This window comes from Scyliorhinus torazame, chromosome 2, assembly GCF_047496885.1.
Source record: "Scyliorhinus torazame isolate Kashiwa2021f chromosome 2, sScyTor2.1, whole genome shotgun sequence".
NCBI lineage: Eukaryota > Metazoa > Chordata > Chondrichthyes > Carcharhiniformes > Scyliorhinidae > Scyliorhinus > Scyliorhinus torazame.
The window spans coordinates 270390120-270403151 of NC_092708.1; the positions used below are offsets into that span (position 1 = coordinate 270390120).

Here is a 13032-nt window from a genome sequence, read left to right on the forward strand (position 1 = left end):
ACTGCGGGGGGGGAGTGGAAGTGAGGAATGTGAACTGCGGGGGGAGCGAGGAGTGTGAACTGCGAGGGGAGTGAGGAGTGTGAACTGCAGCGGGGGGGGGGGAAGTGAGGAATGTGAACTGCGGGGGGAGCGAGGAGTGTGAACTGCGAGGGGAGTGAGGAGTGTGAACTGCAGCGGGGGGGGGGGAAGTGAGGAATGTGAACTGCGGGGGGAGCGAGGAGTGTGAACTGCGGGGGAAGTGAGGAGTGTGAACTGCGGGGGAAGTGAGGAATGTGAACTGCGGGGGGAGCGAGGAGTGTGAACTGCGGGGGGAGTGAGGAGTGTGAACTGCAGCGGGGGGGGGGAAGTGAGGAATGTGAACTGCGGGGGGAGCGAGGAGTGTGAACTGCGAGGGGAGTGAGGAGTGTGAACTGCGGGGGGAGCGAGGAGTGCGAACTGCGGGGGGAGTGAGGAGTGCGAACTGCGGGGGGAGTGAGGAGTGCGAACTGCGGGGGGAGTGAGGAGTGCGAACTGCGGGGGGAGTGAGGAGTGCGAACTGCGAGGGGAGTGAGGAGTGTGAACTGCGAGGGGAGTGAGGAGTGCGAACTGCGAGGGGAGTGAGGAGTGTGAACTGCGAGGGGAGTGAGGAGTGTGAACTGCGGGGGGAGCGAGGAGTGCGAACTGCGGGGGGAGTGAGGAGTGCGAACTGCGGGGGGAGTGAGGAGTGCGAACTGCGGGGGGGGAGTGGAAGTGAGGAATGTGAACTGCGGGGGGAGCGAGGAGTGTGAACTGCAGCGGGGGGGGGGAAGTGAGGAGTGTGAACTGCGGGGGGAGCGAGGAGTGTGAACTGCGGGGGGAGTGAGGAGTGCGAACTGCGGGGGGAGTGAGGAGTGCGAACTGCGGGGGGAGTGAGGAGTGCGAACTGCGGGGGGAGTGAGGAGTGCGAACTGCGGGGGGAGTGAGGAGTGCGAACTGCGGGGGGGGAGTGGAAGTGAGGAATGTGAACTGCGGGGGGAGCGAGGAGTGTGAACTGCAGCGGGGGGGGGGAAGTGAGGAGTGTGAACTGCGGGGGGAGCGAGGAGTGTGAACTGCGAGGGGAGTGAGGAGTGTGAACTGCAGCGGGGGGGGGGGAAGTGAGGAATGTGAACTGCGAGGGGGAGTGAGGAGTGCGAACAGCGGGGGGAGTGAAGAGTGCAAACTGCGGGGGGAGTGAGGAGTGCGAACTGCGGGGGGAGTGAAGAGTGCAAACTGCGGGGGGAGTGAGGAGTGCGAACTGCGGGGGGGAGTGAGGAGTGCGAACAGCGGGGGGAGTGAAGAGTGCAAACTGCGGGGGGAGTGAGGAGTGCGAACTGCGGGGGGAGTGAGGAGTGCGAACTGCGGGGGGAGTGAGGAGTGCGAACTGGGGGGGGAGTGAGGAGTGCGAACTGCGGGGGGAGTGAGGAGTGCGAACTGCGGGGGGAGTGAGGAGTGCGAACTGCGGGGGGAGTGAGGAGTGCGAACTGCGGGGGGAGTGAGGAGTGCGAACTGCGGGGGGAGTGAGGAGTGCGAACTGCGGGGGGGGCGAGGAGTGTGAACTGCGAGGGGAGTGAGGAGTGCGAACTGCGGGGGGAGTGAGGAGTGCGAACTGCGGGGGGAGTGAGGAGTGCGAACTGCGGGGGGAGTGAGGAGTGCGAACTGCGGGGGGAGTGAGGAGTGCGAACTGCGGGGGAGTGAGGAGTGCGAACTGCGGGGGGAGCGAGGAGTGCGAACTGCGGGGGGAGCGAGGAGTGCGAACTGCGGGGGAAGTGAGGAGTGCGAACTGCGGGGGGAGCGAGGAGTGCGAACTGCGGGGGGAGCGAGGAGTGCGAACTGCGGGGGGGGAGTGAGGAGTGCAAACTGCGGGGGGAGTGAGGAGTGCGAACTGCGGGGGGAGTGAGGAGTGCGAACTGTGGGGGGAGTGAGGAGTGCGAACTGCGGGGGGGAGTGAGGAGTGCAAACTGCGGGGGGAGTGAGGAGTGCGAACTGCGGGGGGGAGTGAGGAGTGCGAACTGTGGGGGGAGTGAGGAGTGCGAACTGCGGGGGGAGTGAGGAGTGCAAACTGCGGGGGGAGTGAGGAGTGCGAACTGCGGGGGGAGTGAGGAGTGCGAACTGCGGGGGGAGTGAGGAGTGCGAACTGCGGGGGGAGCGAGGAGTGCGAACTGCGGGGGGAGTGAGGAGTGCGAACTGCGAGGGGAGTGAGGAGTGTGAACTGCGGGGGGAGCGAGGAGTGCGAACTGCGGGGGGAGTGAGGAGTGCGAACTGCGGGGGGAGTGAGGAGTGCGAACTGCGGGGGGGAGTGAGGAGTGCGAACTGCGGGGGGAGTGAGGAGTGCGAACTGCGGGGGGAGTGAGGAGTGCGAACTGCGGGGGGAGTGAGGAGTGCGAACTGCGGGGGGAGTGAGGAGTGCAAACTGCGGGGGGAGTGAGGAGTGCGAACTGCGGGGGGAGTGAGGAGTGCAAACTGCGGGGGGGAGTGAGGAGTGAAAACTGCGGGGGGGAGTGAGGAGTGCGAACTGCGGGGGGAGTGAGGAGTGCGAATTGCGGGGGGAGTGAGGAGTGCGAACTGTGGGGGGAGTGAGGAGTGCAAACTGCGGGGGGAGTGAGGAGTGCAAACTGCGGGGGGAGTGAGGAGTGCAAACTGCGGGGGGAGTGAGGAGTGCGAACTGCGGGGGGAGTGAGGAGTGCGAACAGCGGGGGGAGTGAAGAGTGCAAACTGCGGGGGGAGTGAGGAGTGCGAACTGCGGGGGGAGTGAGGAGTGCGAACTGCGGGGGGAGTGAGGAGTGCGAACTGCGGGGGGAGTGAGGAGTGCGAACTGCGGGGGGAGTGAGGAGTGCGAACTGCGGGGGGAGTGAGGAGTGCGAACTGCGGGGGGAGTGAGGAGTGCGAACTGCGGGGGGAGTGAGGAGTGCGAACTGCGGGGGGAGTGAGGAGTGCGAACTGCGGGGGGAGTGAGGAGTGCGAACTGCGGGGGGAGTGAGGAGTGCGAACTGCGGGGGGGGCGAGGAGTGTGAACTGCGAGGGGAGTGAGGAGTGCGAACTGCGGGGGGAGGAGTGAGAACTGCGGGGGGAGTGAGGAGTGCGAACTGCGGGGGGAGTGAGGAGTGCGAACTGCGGGGGGAGCGAGGAGTGCGAACTGCGGGGGGAGCGAGGAGTGCGAACTGCGGGGGGAGCGAGGAGTGTGAACTGCGGGGGGAGCGAGGAGTGCGAACTGCGGGGGGAGCGAGGAGTGCGAACTGCGGGGGGGGAGTGAGGAGTGCAAACTGCGGGGGGAGTGAGGAGTGCGAACTGCGGGGGGAGTGAGGAGTGCGAACTGTGGGGGGAGTGAGGAGTGCGAACTGCGGGGGGGAGTGAGGAGTGCAAACTGCGGGGGGAGTGAGGAGTGCGAACTGCGGGGGGGAGTGAGGAGTGCAAACTGCGGGGGGAGTGAGGAGTGCAAACTGCGGGGGGAGTGAGGAGTGCGAACTGTGGGGGGAGTGAGGAGTGCGAACTGCGGGGGGAGTGAGGAGTGCAAACTGCGGGGGGAGTGAGGAGTGCGAACTGCGGGGGGAGTGAGGAGTGCAAACTGCGGCGGCGGGGGGGGGGGGGGGGGGAGTGCGGAGTGCAGACTGCGGCGGGGGAGTGCGAACTGCGGGGGGAGTGAGGAGTGCGAACTGCGGGGGGAGTGAGGAGTGCGAACTGCGGGGGGAGTGAGGAGTGCGAATTGCGGGGGGAGTGAGGAGTGCGAATTGCGGGGGGAGTGAGGAGTGCAAACTGCGGGGGGGAGTGAGGAGTGCAAACTGCGGGGGGAGTGAGGAGTGCGAATTGCGGGGGGAGTGAGGAGTGCGAACTGTGGGGGGAGTGAGGAGTGTGAACTGCGGGGGGAGTGAGGAGTGCGAACTGCGGGGGGAGTGAGGAGTGCGAATTGCGAGGGGAGTGAGGAGTGTGAACTGCGGGGGGAGTGAGGAGTGCGAACTGCGGGGGGAGTGAGGAGTGCGAATTGCGGGGGGAGTGAGGAGTGCGAATTGCGGGGGGAGTGAGGAGTGCGAACTGCGGGGGGAGTGAGGAGTGCGAATTGCGGGGGGAGTGAGGAGCGCGAACTGCGGCGGCGGGGGGGGGGGGAGTGCAAACTGCGGGTGGAGTGAGGAGTGTGAACTGCGGGGGGAGTGAGGAGTGCGAACTGCGGGGGGAGTGAGGAGTGCGAATTGCGGGTGGAGTGAGGAGTGCAAACTGCGGAGGGAGTGAGGAGTGCGAACTGCGGCGGCGGGGGGGGGGGGGGAAGAGTGCAAACTGCGGGGGGAGTGAGGAGTGCAAACTGCGGGGGGAGTGAGGAGTGCAAACTGCGGGGGGAGTGAGGAGTGCCAACTGCGGCGGGGGAGTGCGAACTGCGGGGGGAGTGAGGAGTGCGAACTGCGGGGGGAGGAGTGAGGAGTGTGAACTGCGGGGGGAGTGAGGAGTGCGAACTGCAGGGGGGGGCGAGGAGTGTGAACTGCGAGGGGAGTGAGGAGTGTGAACTGCGGGGGGAGGAGTGTGGAGTGTGAACTGCGGGGGGAGTGAGGAGTGTGAACTGCGGGGGGAGTGAGGAGTGTGAACTGCGGGGGGAGTGAGGAGTGCGAACTGCGGGGGGAGTGAGGAGTGCGAACTGCGGGGGGAGTGAGGAGTGCGAACTGCGGGGGGAGTGAGGAGTGCGAACTGCGGGGGGAGTGAGGAGTGCGAACTGCGGGGGGAGTGAGGAGTGCGAACTGCGGGGGGAGTGAGGAGTGCGAACTGCGGGGGGAGTGAGGAGTGAGGAACTCCGGTTTAGATGCAACCCGTCCATCTTATACAGGTGTGACCTGTATAAGATGGACGGGTTGCATCTAAACCGGAGAGGCATAAATATCCTGGCCGCGAGGTTTGCTAGTGTCACACGGGAGGGTTTAAACTAGTATGGCAGGGGGGTGGGCACGGGAGCAATAGGTCAGAAGGTGAGAGCATTGAGGGAGAACTAGGGAATAGGGACAGTGTGGCTCTGAGGCAGCGCAGACGGGGAGAAGTTGCTGAACACAGCGGGTCTGGTGGCCTGAAGTGCATATGTTTTAATGCAAGGAGCATTACGGGTAAGGCAGATGAACTTAGAGCTTGGATTACTACTTGGAACTATGATGTTGTTGCCATTACAGAGACCTGGTTGAGGGAAGGGCAGGATTGGCAGCTAAACGTTCCAGGATTTAGATGTTTCAGGCGGGATAGAGGGGGATGTAAAAGGGGAGGCGGAGTTGCGCTACTTGTTCAGGAGAGTATCACAGCTATACAGCGAGAGGACACCTCAGAGGGCAGTGAGGCTATATGGGTAGAGATCAGGAATAAGAAGGGTGCAGTCACAATGTTGGGGGTATACTACAGGCCTCCCAACAGCCAGCGGGAGATAGAGGAGCAGATAGGTAGACAGATTTTGGAAAAGAGTAAAAACAACAGGGTTGTGGTGATGGGAGACTTCAACTTCCCCAATATTGACTGGGACTCACTTAGTGCCAGGGGCTTAGACGGGGCAGAGTTTGTAAGGAGCATCCAGGAGGGCTTCTTAAAACAATATGTAAACAGTCCAACTAGGGAAGGGGCGGTACTGGACCTGGTATTGGGGAATGAGCCCGGCCAGGTGGTAGATGTTTCAGTAGGGGAGCATTTCGGTAACAGTGACCACAATTCAGTAAGTTTTAAAGTACTGGTGGACAAGGATAAGAGTGGTCCGAGGATGAATGTGCTAAATTGGGGGAAGGCTAATTATAACAATATTAGGCGGGACCTGAAGAACATAGATTGGGGGCGGATGTTTGAGGGCAAATCAACATCTGACATGTGGGAGGCTTTCAAGTGTCAGTTGAAAGGAATACAGGACAGGCATGTTCCTGTGAGGAAGAAAGATAAATACGGCAATTTTCGGGAACCTTGGATGACGAGTGATATTGTAGGCCTCGTCAAAAAGAAAAAGGAGGCATTTGTCAGGGCTAAAAGGCTGGGAACAGACGAAGCCTGTGTGGCATATAAGGAAAGTAGGAAGGAACTTAAGCAAGGAGTCAGGAGGGCTAGAAGGGGTCATGAAAAGGCATTGGCAAATAGGGTTAAGGAAAATCCCAAGGCTTTTTACACTTACATAAAAAGTAAGAGGGTAGCCAGGGAAAGGGTTGGCCCACTGAAGGATAGGCAAGGGAATCTATGTGTGGAGCCAGAGGAAATGGGCGAGGTACTAAATGAATACTTTGCATCAGTATTCACCAAAGAGAAGGAATTGGTAGATGTTGAGTCTGGAGAAGGGGGTGTAGATAGCCTGGGTCACATTGTGATCCAAAAAGACGAGGTGTTGGGTGTCTTAAAAAATATTAAGGTAGATAAGTCCCCAGGGCCGGATGGGATCTACCCCAGAATACTGAAGGAGGCTGGAGAGGAAATTGCTGAGGCCTTGACAGAAATCTTTGGATCCTCGCTGTCTTCAGGGGATGTCCCGGAGGACTGGAGAATAGCCAATGTTGTTCCTCTGTTTAAGAAGGGTGGCAGGGATAATCCCGGGAACTACAGGCCGGTGAGCCTTACTTCAGTGGTAGGGAAATTACTGGAGAGAATTCTTCGAGACAGGATCTACTCCCATTTGGAAGCAAATGGACGTATTAGTGAGAGGCAGCACGGTTTTGTGAAGGGGAGGTCGTGTCTCACTAACTTGATAGAGTTTTTCGAGGAGGTCACTAAGATGATTGATGCAGGTAGGGCAGTAGATGTTGTCTATATGGACTTCAGTAAGGCCTTTGACAAGGTCCCTCATGGTAGACTAGTACAAAAGGTGAAGTCACACGGGATCAGGGGTGAACTGGCAAGGTGGATACAGAACTGGCTAGGCCATAGAAGGCAGAGGGTAGCAATGGAGGGATGCTTTTCTAATTGGAGGGCTGTGACCAGTGGTGTTCCACAGGGATCAGTGCTGGGACCTTTGCTCTTTGTAGTATATATAAATGATTTGGAGGAAAATGTAACTGGTCTGATTAGTAAGTTTGCAGACGACACAAAGGTTGGTGGAATTGCGGATAGCGATGAGGACTGTCTGAGGATACAACAGGATTTAGATTGTCTGGAGACTTGGGCGGAGAGATGGCAGATGGAGTTTAACCTGGACAAATGTGAGGTAATGCATTTTGGAAGGGCTAATGCAGGTAGGGAATATACAGTGAATGGTAGAACCCTCAAGAGTATTGAAAGTCAAAGAGATCTAGGAGTACAGGTCCACAGATCACTGAAAGGGGCTACACAGGTGGAGAAGGTAGTCAAGAAGGCATACGGCATGCTTGCCTTCATTGGCCGGGGCATTGAGTATAAGAATTGGCAAGTCATGTTGCAGCTGTATAGAACCTTAGTTAGGCCACACTTGGAGTATAGTGTTCAATTCTGGTCGCCACACTACCAGAAGGATGTGGAGGCTTTAGAGAGGGTGCAGAAGAGATTTACCAGAATGTTGCCTGGTATGGAGGGCATAAGCTATGAGGAGCGATTGAATAAACTCGGTTTGTTCTCACTGGAACGAAGGAGGTTGAGGGGCGACCTGATAGAGGTATACAAAATTATGAGGGGCATAGACAGAGTGGATAGTCAGAGGCTTTTCCCCAGGGTAGAGGGGTCAATTACTAGGGGGCATAGGTTTAAGGTGAGAGGGGCAAAGTTTAGAGTAGATGTACGAGGCAAGTTTTTTTACGCAGAGGGTAGTGGGTGCCTGGAACTCACTACCGGAGGAGGTAGTGGAGGCAGGGACGATAGGGACATTTAAGGGGCATCTTGACAAATATATGAATAGGATGGGAATAGAAGGATACAGACCCAGGAAGTGTAGAAGATTGTAGTTTAGTCGGGCAGTATGGTCGGCACGGGCTTGGAGGGCCGAAGGGCCTGTTCCTGTGCTGTACATTTCTTTGTTCTTTGTTCTTTGTTGAGTGCGAACTGCGGGGGGAGTGAGGAGTGCGAACTGCGGGGGGAGTGAGGAGTGCGAACTGCGGGGGGAGTGAGGAGTGCGAACTGCGGGGGGAGTGAGGAGTGCGAACTGCGGGGGGAGTGAGGAGTGCGAACTGCGGGGGGAGTGAGGAGTGCGAACTGCGGGGGGAGTGAGGAGTGCGAACTGCGGGGGGAGTGAGGAGTGCAAACTGCGAGGGGAGTGAGGAGTGAGAACTGGGGGGGAAGTGAGGAGTGCGAACTGCGGGGGGAGTGAGGAGTGCGAACTGCGGGGGGAGTGAGGAGTGCGAACTGCGGGGGGAGTGAGGAGTGCGAACTGCGGGGGGAGTGAGGAGTGCGAACTGCGGGGGGAGTGAGAAGTGCAAACTGCGGGGGGAGTGAGGAGTGCGAACTGCGGGGTGAGTGAGGGGTGCGCACTGCGGGGGGAGTGAGGAGTGAAAACTGCGGGGGGAGTGAGGAGTGCAAACTGCGGGGGGAGTGAGGAGTGCGAACTGCAGGGGGAGTGAGGAGTGTGAACTGCGGGGGGAGTGAGGAGTGCGAATTGCGGGGGGAGTGAGGAGTGTGAACTGCGGGGGGAGTGAGGTGTGCAAACTGCGAGGGGAAGTGAGGAATGTGAACTGCGGGGGGAGCGAGGAGTGTGAACTGCGAGGGGAGTGAGGAGTGTGAACTGCAGCGGGGGGGGGGAAGTGAGGAATGTGAACTGCGAGGGGAGTGAGGAGTGTGAACTGCGGGGGGAGCGAGGAGTGCGACGAGCAGGATGGGAGAGAATGTGAACTGCGGGATGTGAGAGGGAGCGACATGTGGGGGGAGCAGGTGTGACCCACGGGGACAAGGGAGAGAGTGCGGCTACGGGGGTGCGGGAGGGGATGGAAAAGAGAGAGCAAACTGCGAGGTGGGAAAGAGGAATGTAAACTGTGGGTGTAATGAATGTAACCTGCAAGGGGGAGAGAGTGCGGACTGTGCTGGTAGGGAGATATTAACTGGGAGGATTGAGGCCTGAATTATCTCTTCATCATGATGAAAATGGTTGACAAGTCCAGGAATCCTAAGTTTTCTCCCCAAACATGGCAGTCCCTATTTTTGTGGGGCGGGACTGGTTGTGAACCGGGTATCATGCACGAATGCATGGCTTGCAGCAGCTGGCCATTTAAATCAGCAACCGCCTCCACTGAAGCGGGATTTTGGTGTAAAACCCTACGTGTGCAGATTAGGCCAGGTAAGAGTTGATCTGAACTGGATGAATTCATTTGGATGGCCAGGATATCCAGTTGGAGAAGCAAGATACCCATTTTGGATATGGTTCCAGGACACCTTTCAGGATTGTTAAAGGTAGACATAGTTGTGCATAAAAAGTGCATTCGCTCATTGTAACTCTCAAAGGACTGTCAAAGCTGTCAAAGAACTGTCAAAGCTCATTTGAACTGTTAAAGCTGTCAAGGAATTTAACTCTGCTGGGCTGTAAATTTCTAAACACTATGAAGTTTTAACAAAAAAAACTGCTTGATATTTCATTCTTTTGAGAGCTGTCATTTTGTATTTCTGCTGCATGGCTGATTGTCCAACCTAACAATGGCTTCTGAGGTTTTCTATGATGGATGCTTGATGAGCTGGGCTTGAGGGGTAAGAGGAAAGGGTGGTGAATGGGGGGGGATGGATTGGCATCAGGTTGGCATATGTGTACAAGGTGCCATGCGATGGAGGGTATGAGGGGCCATTAGTGAAATGGGCAGGAGCATGAGATGGCATAGGTTGGCATGGATGGTGCACAGGGAGTGTGGGGGGGTGAAGGGATGTTTTTAGTTTTCATTTTTTTCATTCAATTCGACGATTTGCTGGAACTTAGAGGCAGACCCTCTGCCCAGCCTGCCTCTGTACACAGCAGCCTCCACACTCATTCTGGGACTTCCTCGCCTGACTCTTTATCCAACCTGCCCACTTGAACAAAACTCAGAACTGCTGCCAGCCATTTTTCAAAAGTTGGGTTCACAGAGCTAGGAATTCTCCCATCTCTGCACAGAAAATCTTGGCTTGAGCGAGAGACATTGCTCGGAGAGTCAAGGTTAATAGTTTACCCCCCCCCCCCCACTATTGTGTCCAGAAAGAGATGAAGCTTTGCAGAAAGGGTTCCCCCTAGAATCTTCCACCACATCAGATGTTATTTTGACTGATCCCAGCTAAGGTGGTGGCAATTCCCATGCTTCTTCATTATGACAAACTGTTACGAGCGTTCATTCAAGCCTGTGGTTTGTTGGATTTTGAAGTTTTGTTGTTTGAGGGTCTATGTCAGGTTTTCCAGAGGCAGATTAGCCAGTTTCGGCATGATTTCTGCCTTGGCTCAAACACAAGTTGCAGCACAAACTGTTGCATCATCGTTTGGTGACCAGGGGAACCCACCATCCAACTTATTCAATTTTTAAACTGAGCAACCAGAAGCTGTCGTCGGGAAGCCTCACAGCTCCAGGGTCCCAGGTTCAATTCCGGCCTCGGGTCACTCTCTGTGTGGAGTTTGCACTTTCTCTCCGTGTGTGCGTGGGTTTCCTCCGGGTGCTCCGGTTTCCTCCCACAGTCCAAAAATGTGCAGGTTGGGTGGATTGGCCATGATAAAATTGCCCTTAGTGTCCAAAAGGTTAGGACGGATTACTGGGATAGGGTGAAAGCGTGGGCTTTGGTAGGGTTCTCTTTCCAAGGGCCGGTGCAGACTCGATGGGCCGAATACCCTCTTTCCGCACTGTAAATTCTTTGGCTCATTGGGTAAACTCACACGCAATGGTACTGGGAGGACAAAGAGCAGGGCAAGGCCTTCCCTTTCATCCGTGAATGCCTTGCAAAATATTAGTCTTTCAGGTATGGTTCATCTTCCTGAAGCCTCACACTAAGGAACTAACATGGAATAAGGAGGACACAATACTGCATGGAAGATAGGATTCTGAATGAATTAGAGGCAAAGGGATCGAGGGTTATAGACTCACAAATCATCAGAAATAGCAACACAAAGCACTGGGTTTCATTTCTAGAGGGATTGAACTAATAGAATCTTAGAATTTACAGTGCAGAAGGCGGCCATTTGGCTCATCAGGTCTGCAGCGGCCCTTGGAAAGAGCACCCCACTTAAGCCCACACCTCCACCCTATCCCCGTAACCCAGTAACCCCACCTAACATCTTTGGACACGAAGGGGCACTTTAGCATGGCCAATCCACCTAACCTGCACATCTTTGGACTGTGGGAGGAAACCGGAGCACCCGGAGGAAACCCACGCACACACGGGGAGAACGTGCAGACTCCGCACAGACAGTGACCCAAGTCGGGAATCGAACCTGGGACCCTGGAGCTGTGAAGCAACAGTGCTAACCACTCTGCTATCATGCAGCTGAAAAGCAGAAAAGTTACCTTAGACTTGTATCGGCTTTTGGAGCACTCTGTGAACAATTGTGGTCTCCTTTAATAAATAGAATATACAAGAATGGTACCAGAGTTGACTGATCAGGAAAGATTGACCAGGCTGGTGGCTCTTCTCTCAACAAATGAGAAAACTGAAGGTTGATCTGATTGAGGGCTTTAAGACTGTGAAGGTTCGTCAGGGCAGGGGTAGAGAAGATGATAAACAGCCTGTGAATCTCTCTGCTAATTCATACTCCCAAGGGGCGTGCGAGAAGATACAAAAACAACAACACCATCCTGTCACACTGTTAGTCAGCTCGTGAATCCTTCAACTATTCCCCTAGGGAGGAGTGCGAGGATGGATAAACAGAAAGAGCAGAAAGGAAACAGTGTTGGTTTTCCAATCGCTGGTGCACCTTTATGGATGATAAGTGACCCTGAGTGGGCAGTCTCCCCAGTGCCCGTACACAAGAGCTGGGAGATGCTCACTGGCACGTGGTGTGCAGGGGGCAAGAACAATAAATCTGAAAAGGGAAAGGACTCTCCTTCATTAAACTGCACTGACAGATTGGGTTGGGTGTGGTGAGGGGGCTGGGGGTGGCGAAGAACTTCACCCAGCAAGACTTTCACTTCTCTCCCCCCCACCCCCCTCACCAATAATTAAAGTAATTTGGTTAATGGTTTGTAGTGTTCCGATACAGCCTCCTGCTCCCACCCCACTCCCCAGTCCACCAGGACTGTATCCCACCACATTGAAAGGGAAGCTCTAGCAGTGTCAGACAGCACTTACCAAAAGAGTTCCAAACAGCAGTGGACTTCCTCCGACGGAACCTGCAGCTCTTTATCCTGCGGGCCGCAGCCCTTTGCACATACACCGAGTTCTTCATGATGACTGGAAGGTTGGCATCAATCTCAGCCTTCCTGATACACTCCTCAAAGAACTCTGTGGAAGACAAAAGGCAGGCCAAAAGTTAGGAGCATTCGTGGGAGAGTTGAAATAACGCAAGACTTGGCGGTAAGAGTCAGCTTGGCTGTTGGAACATTGATCGCCCACTTCAGAACCAGTTCCCACCATGCCCCCTAACTCATTATTTCCATGTGTATGTAGGATTAGGACATTCAACCGCTCCAGCCCTGCTCCACCGATCAGTTGGCTGATCGGTATCATCATTTAATCTACCCACCTTCGTTCGTTAACTCTTAATGCTCAACATCTCTGAAATCAGTTTAGAATTTTTTTAACTGGCCCCTGAGCCGGTTTACCATTGTATGAAGAACTGCTTCTTTCCATCACCCCTGAATGGCCTCGCTCCAATTTTAAGGCTGTGCCCCCTTCTTCTGCACTCCCTCCACAAGAGGAAATAGCTTATCTATTCATCCTAAGCACCACAATTAGATCACCCCTTAATCTTCCATCTTCATGAGAATTCAAGCCTACCCCGGTGGTTCTCAACCTGGGGTCCACAGAGGCTCACCAGGGGCTCAGTGAAACAGGGATAAGCGGCATGAGAGCGAGGCTGCGGGTTGAAAGGTTATTGCAGCGGTTGCCCATTTCTCCGAAGAGTACCTCCACCCATCAGAATAAACAACGAGATTGCAGCAATTAGGAAGGAAATTGAGATTTGGAAAATTAGACTGAACAATGGAGTTTCAGATATATTCCCAAAACTAACTAGGTTTCTGGGAGCAAGCACAATGATTGTTGTGCGTG

General features: G+C 55.9%; 1 protein-coding gene across 1 annotated transcript in view; it reads right to left on the reverse strand.

The window, feature by feature from the left end:
- plekhd1 (pleckstrin homology domain containing, family D (with coiled-coil domains) member 1) overlaps nucleotides 1-13032 on the reverse strand; it is a 154699-nt gene that overhangs the window by 13717 nt on the left and 127950 nt on the right. The window contains exon 12 of the mRNA XM_072487334.1: nucleotides 12112-12264. Within this exon, the coding sequence (XP_072343435.1) occupies nucleotides 12112-12264 (153 nt within the window). The remainder of the gene's footprint in view (nucleotides 1-12111; nucleotides 12265-13032) is intronic.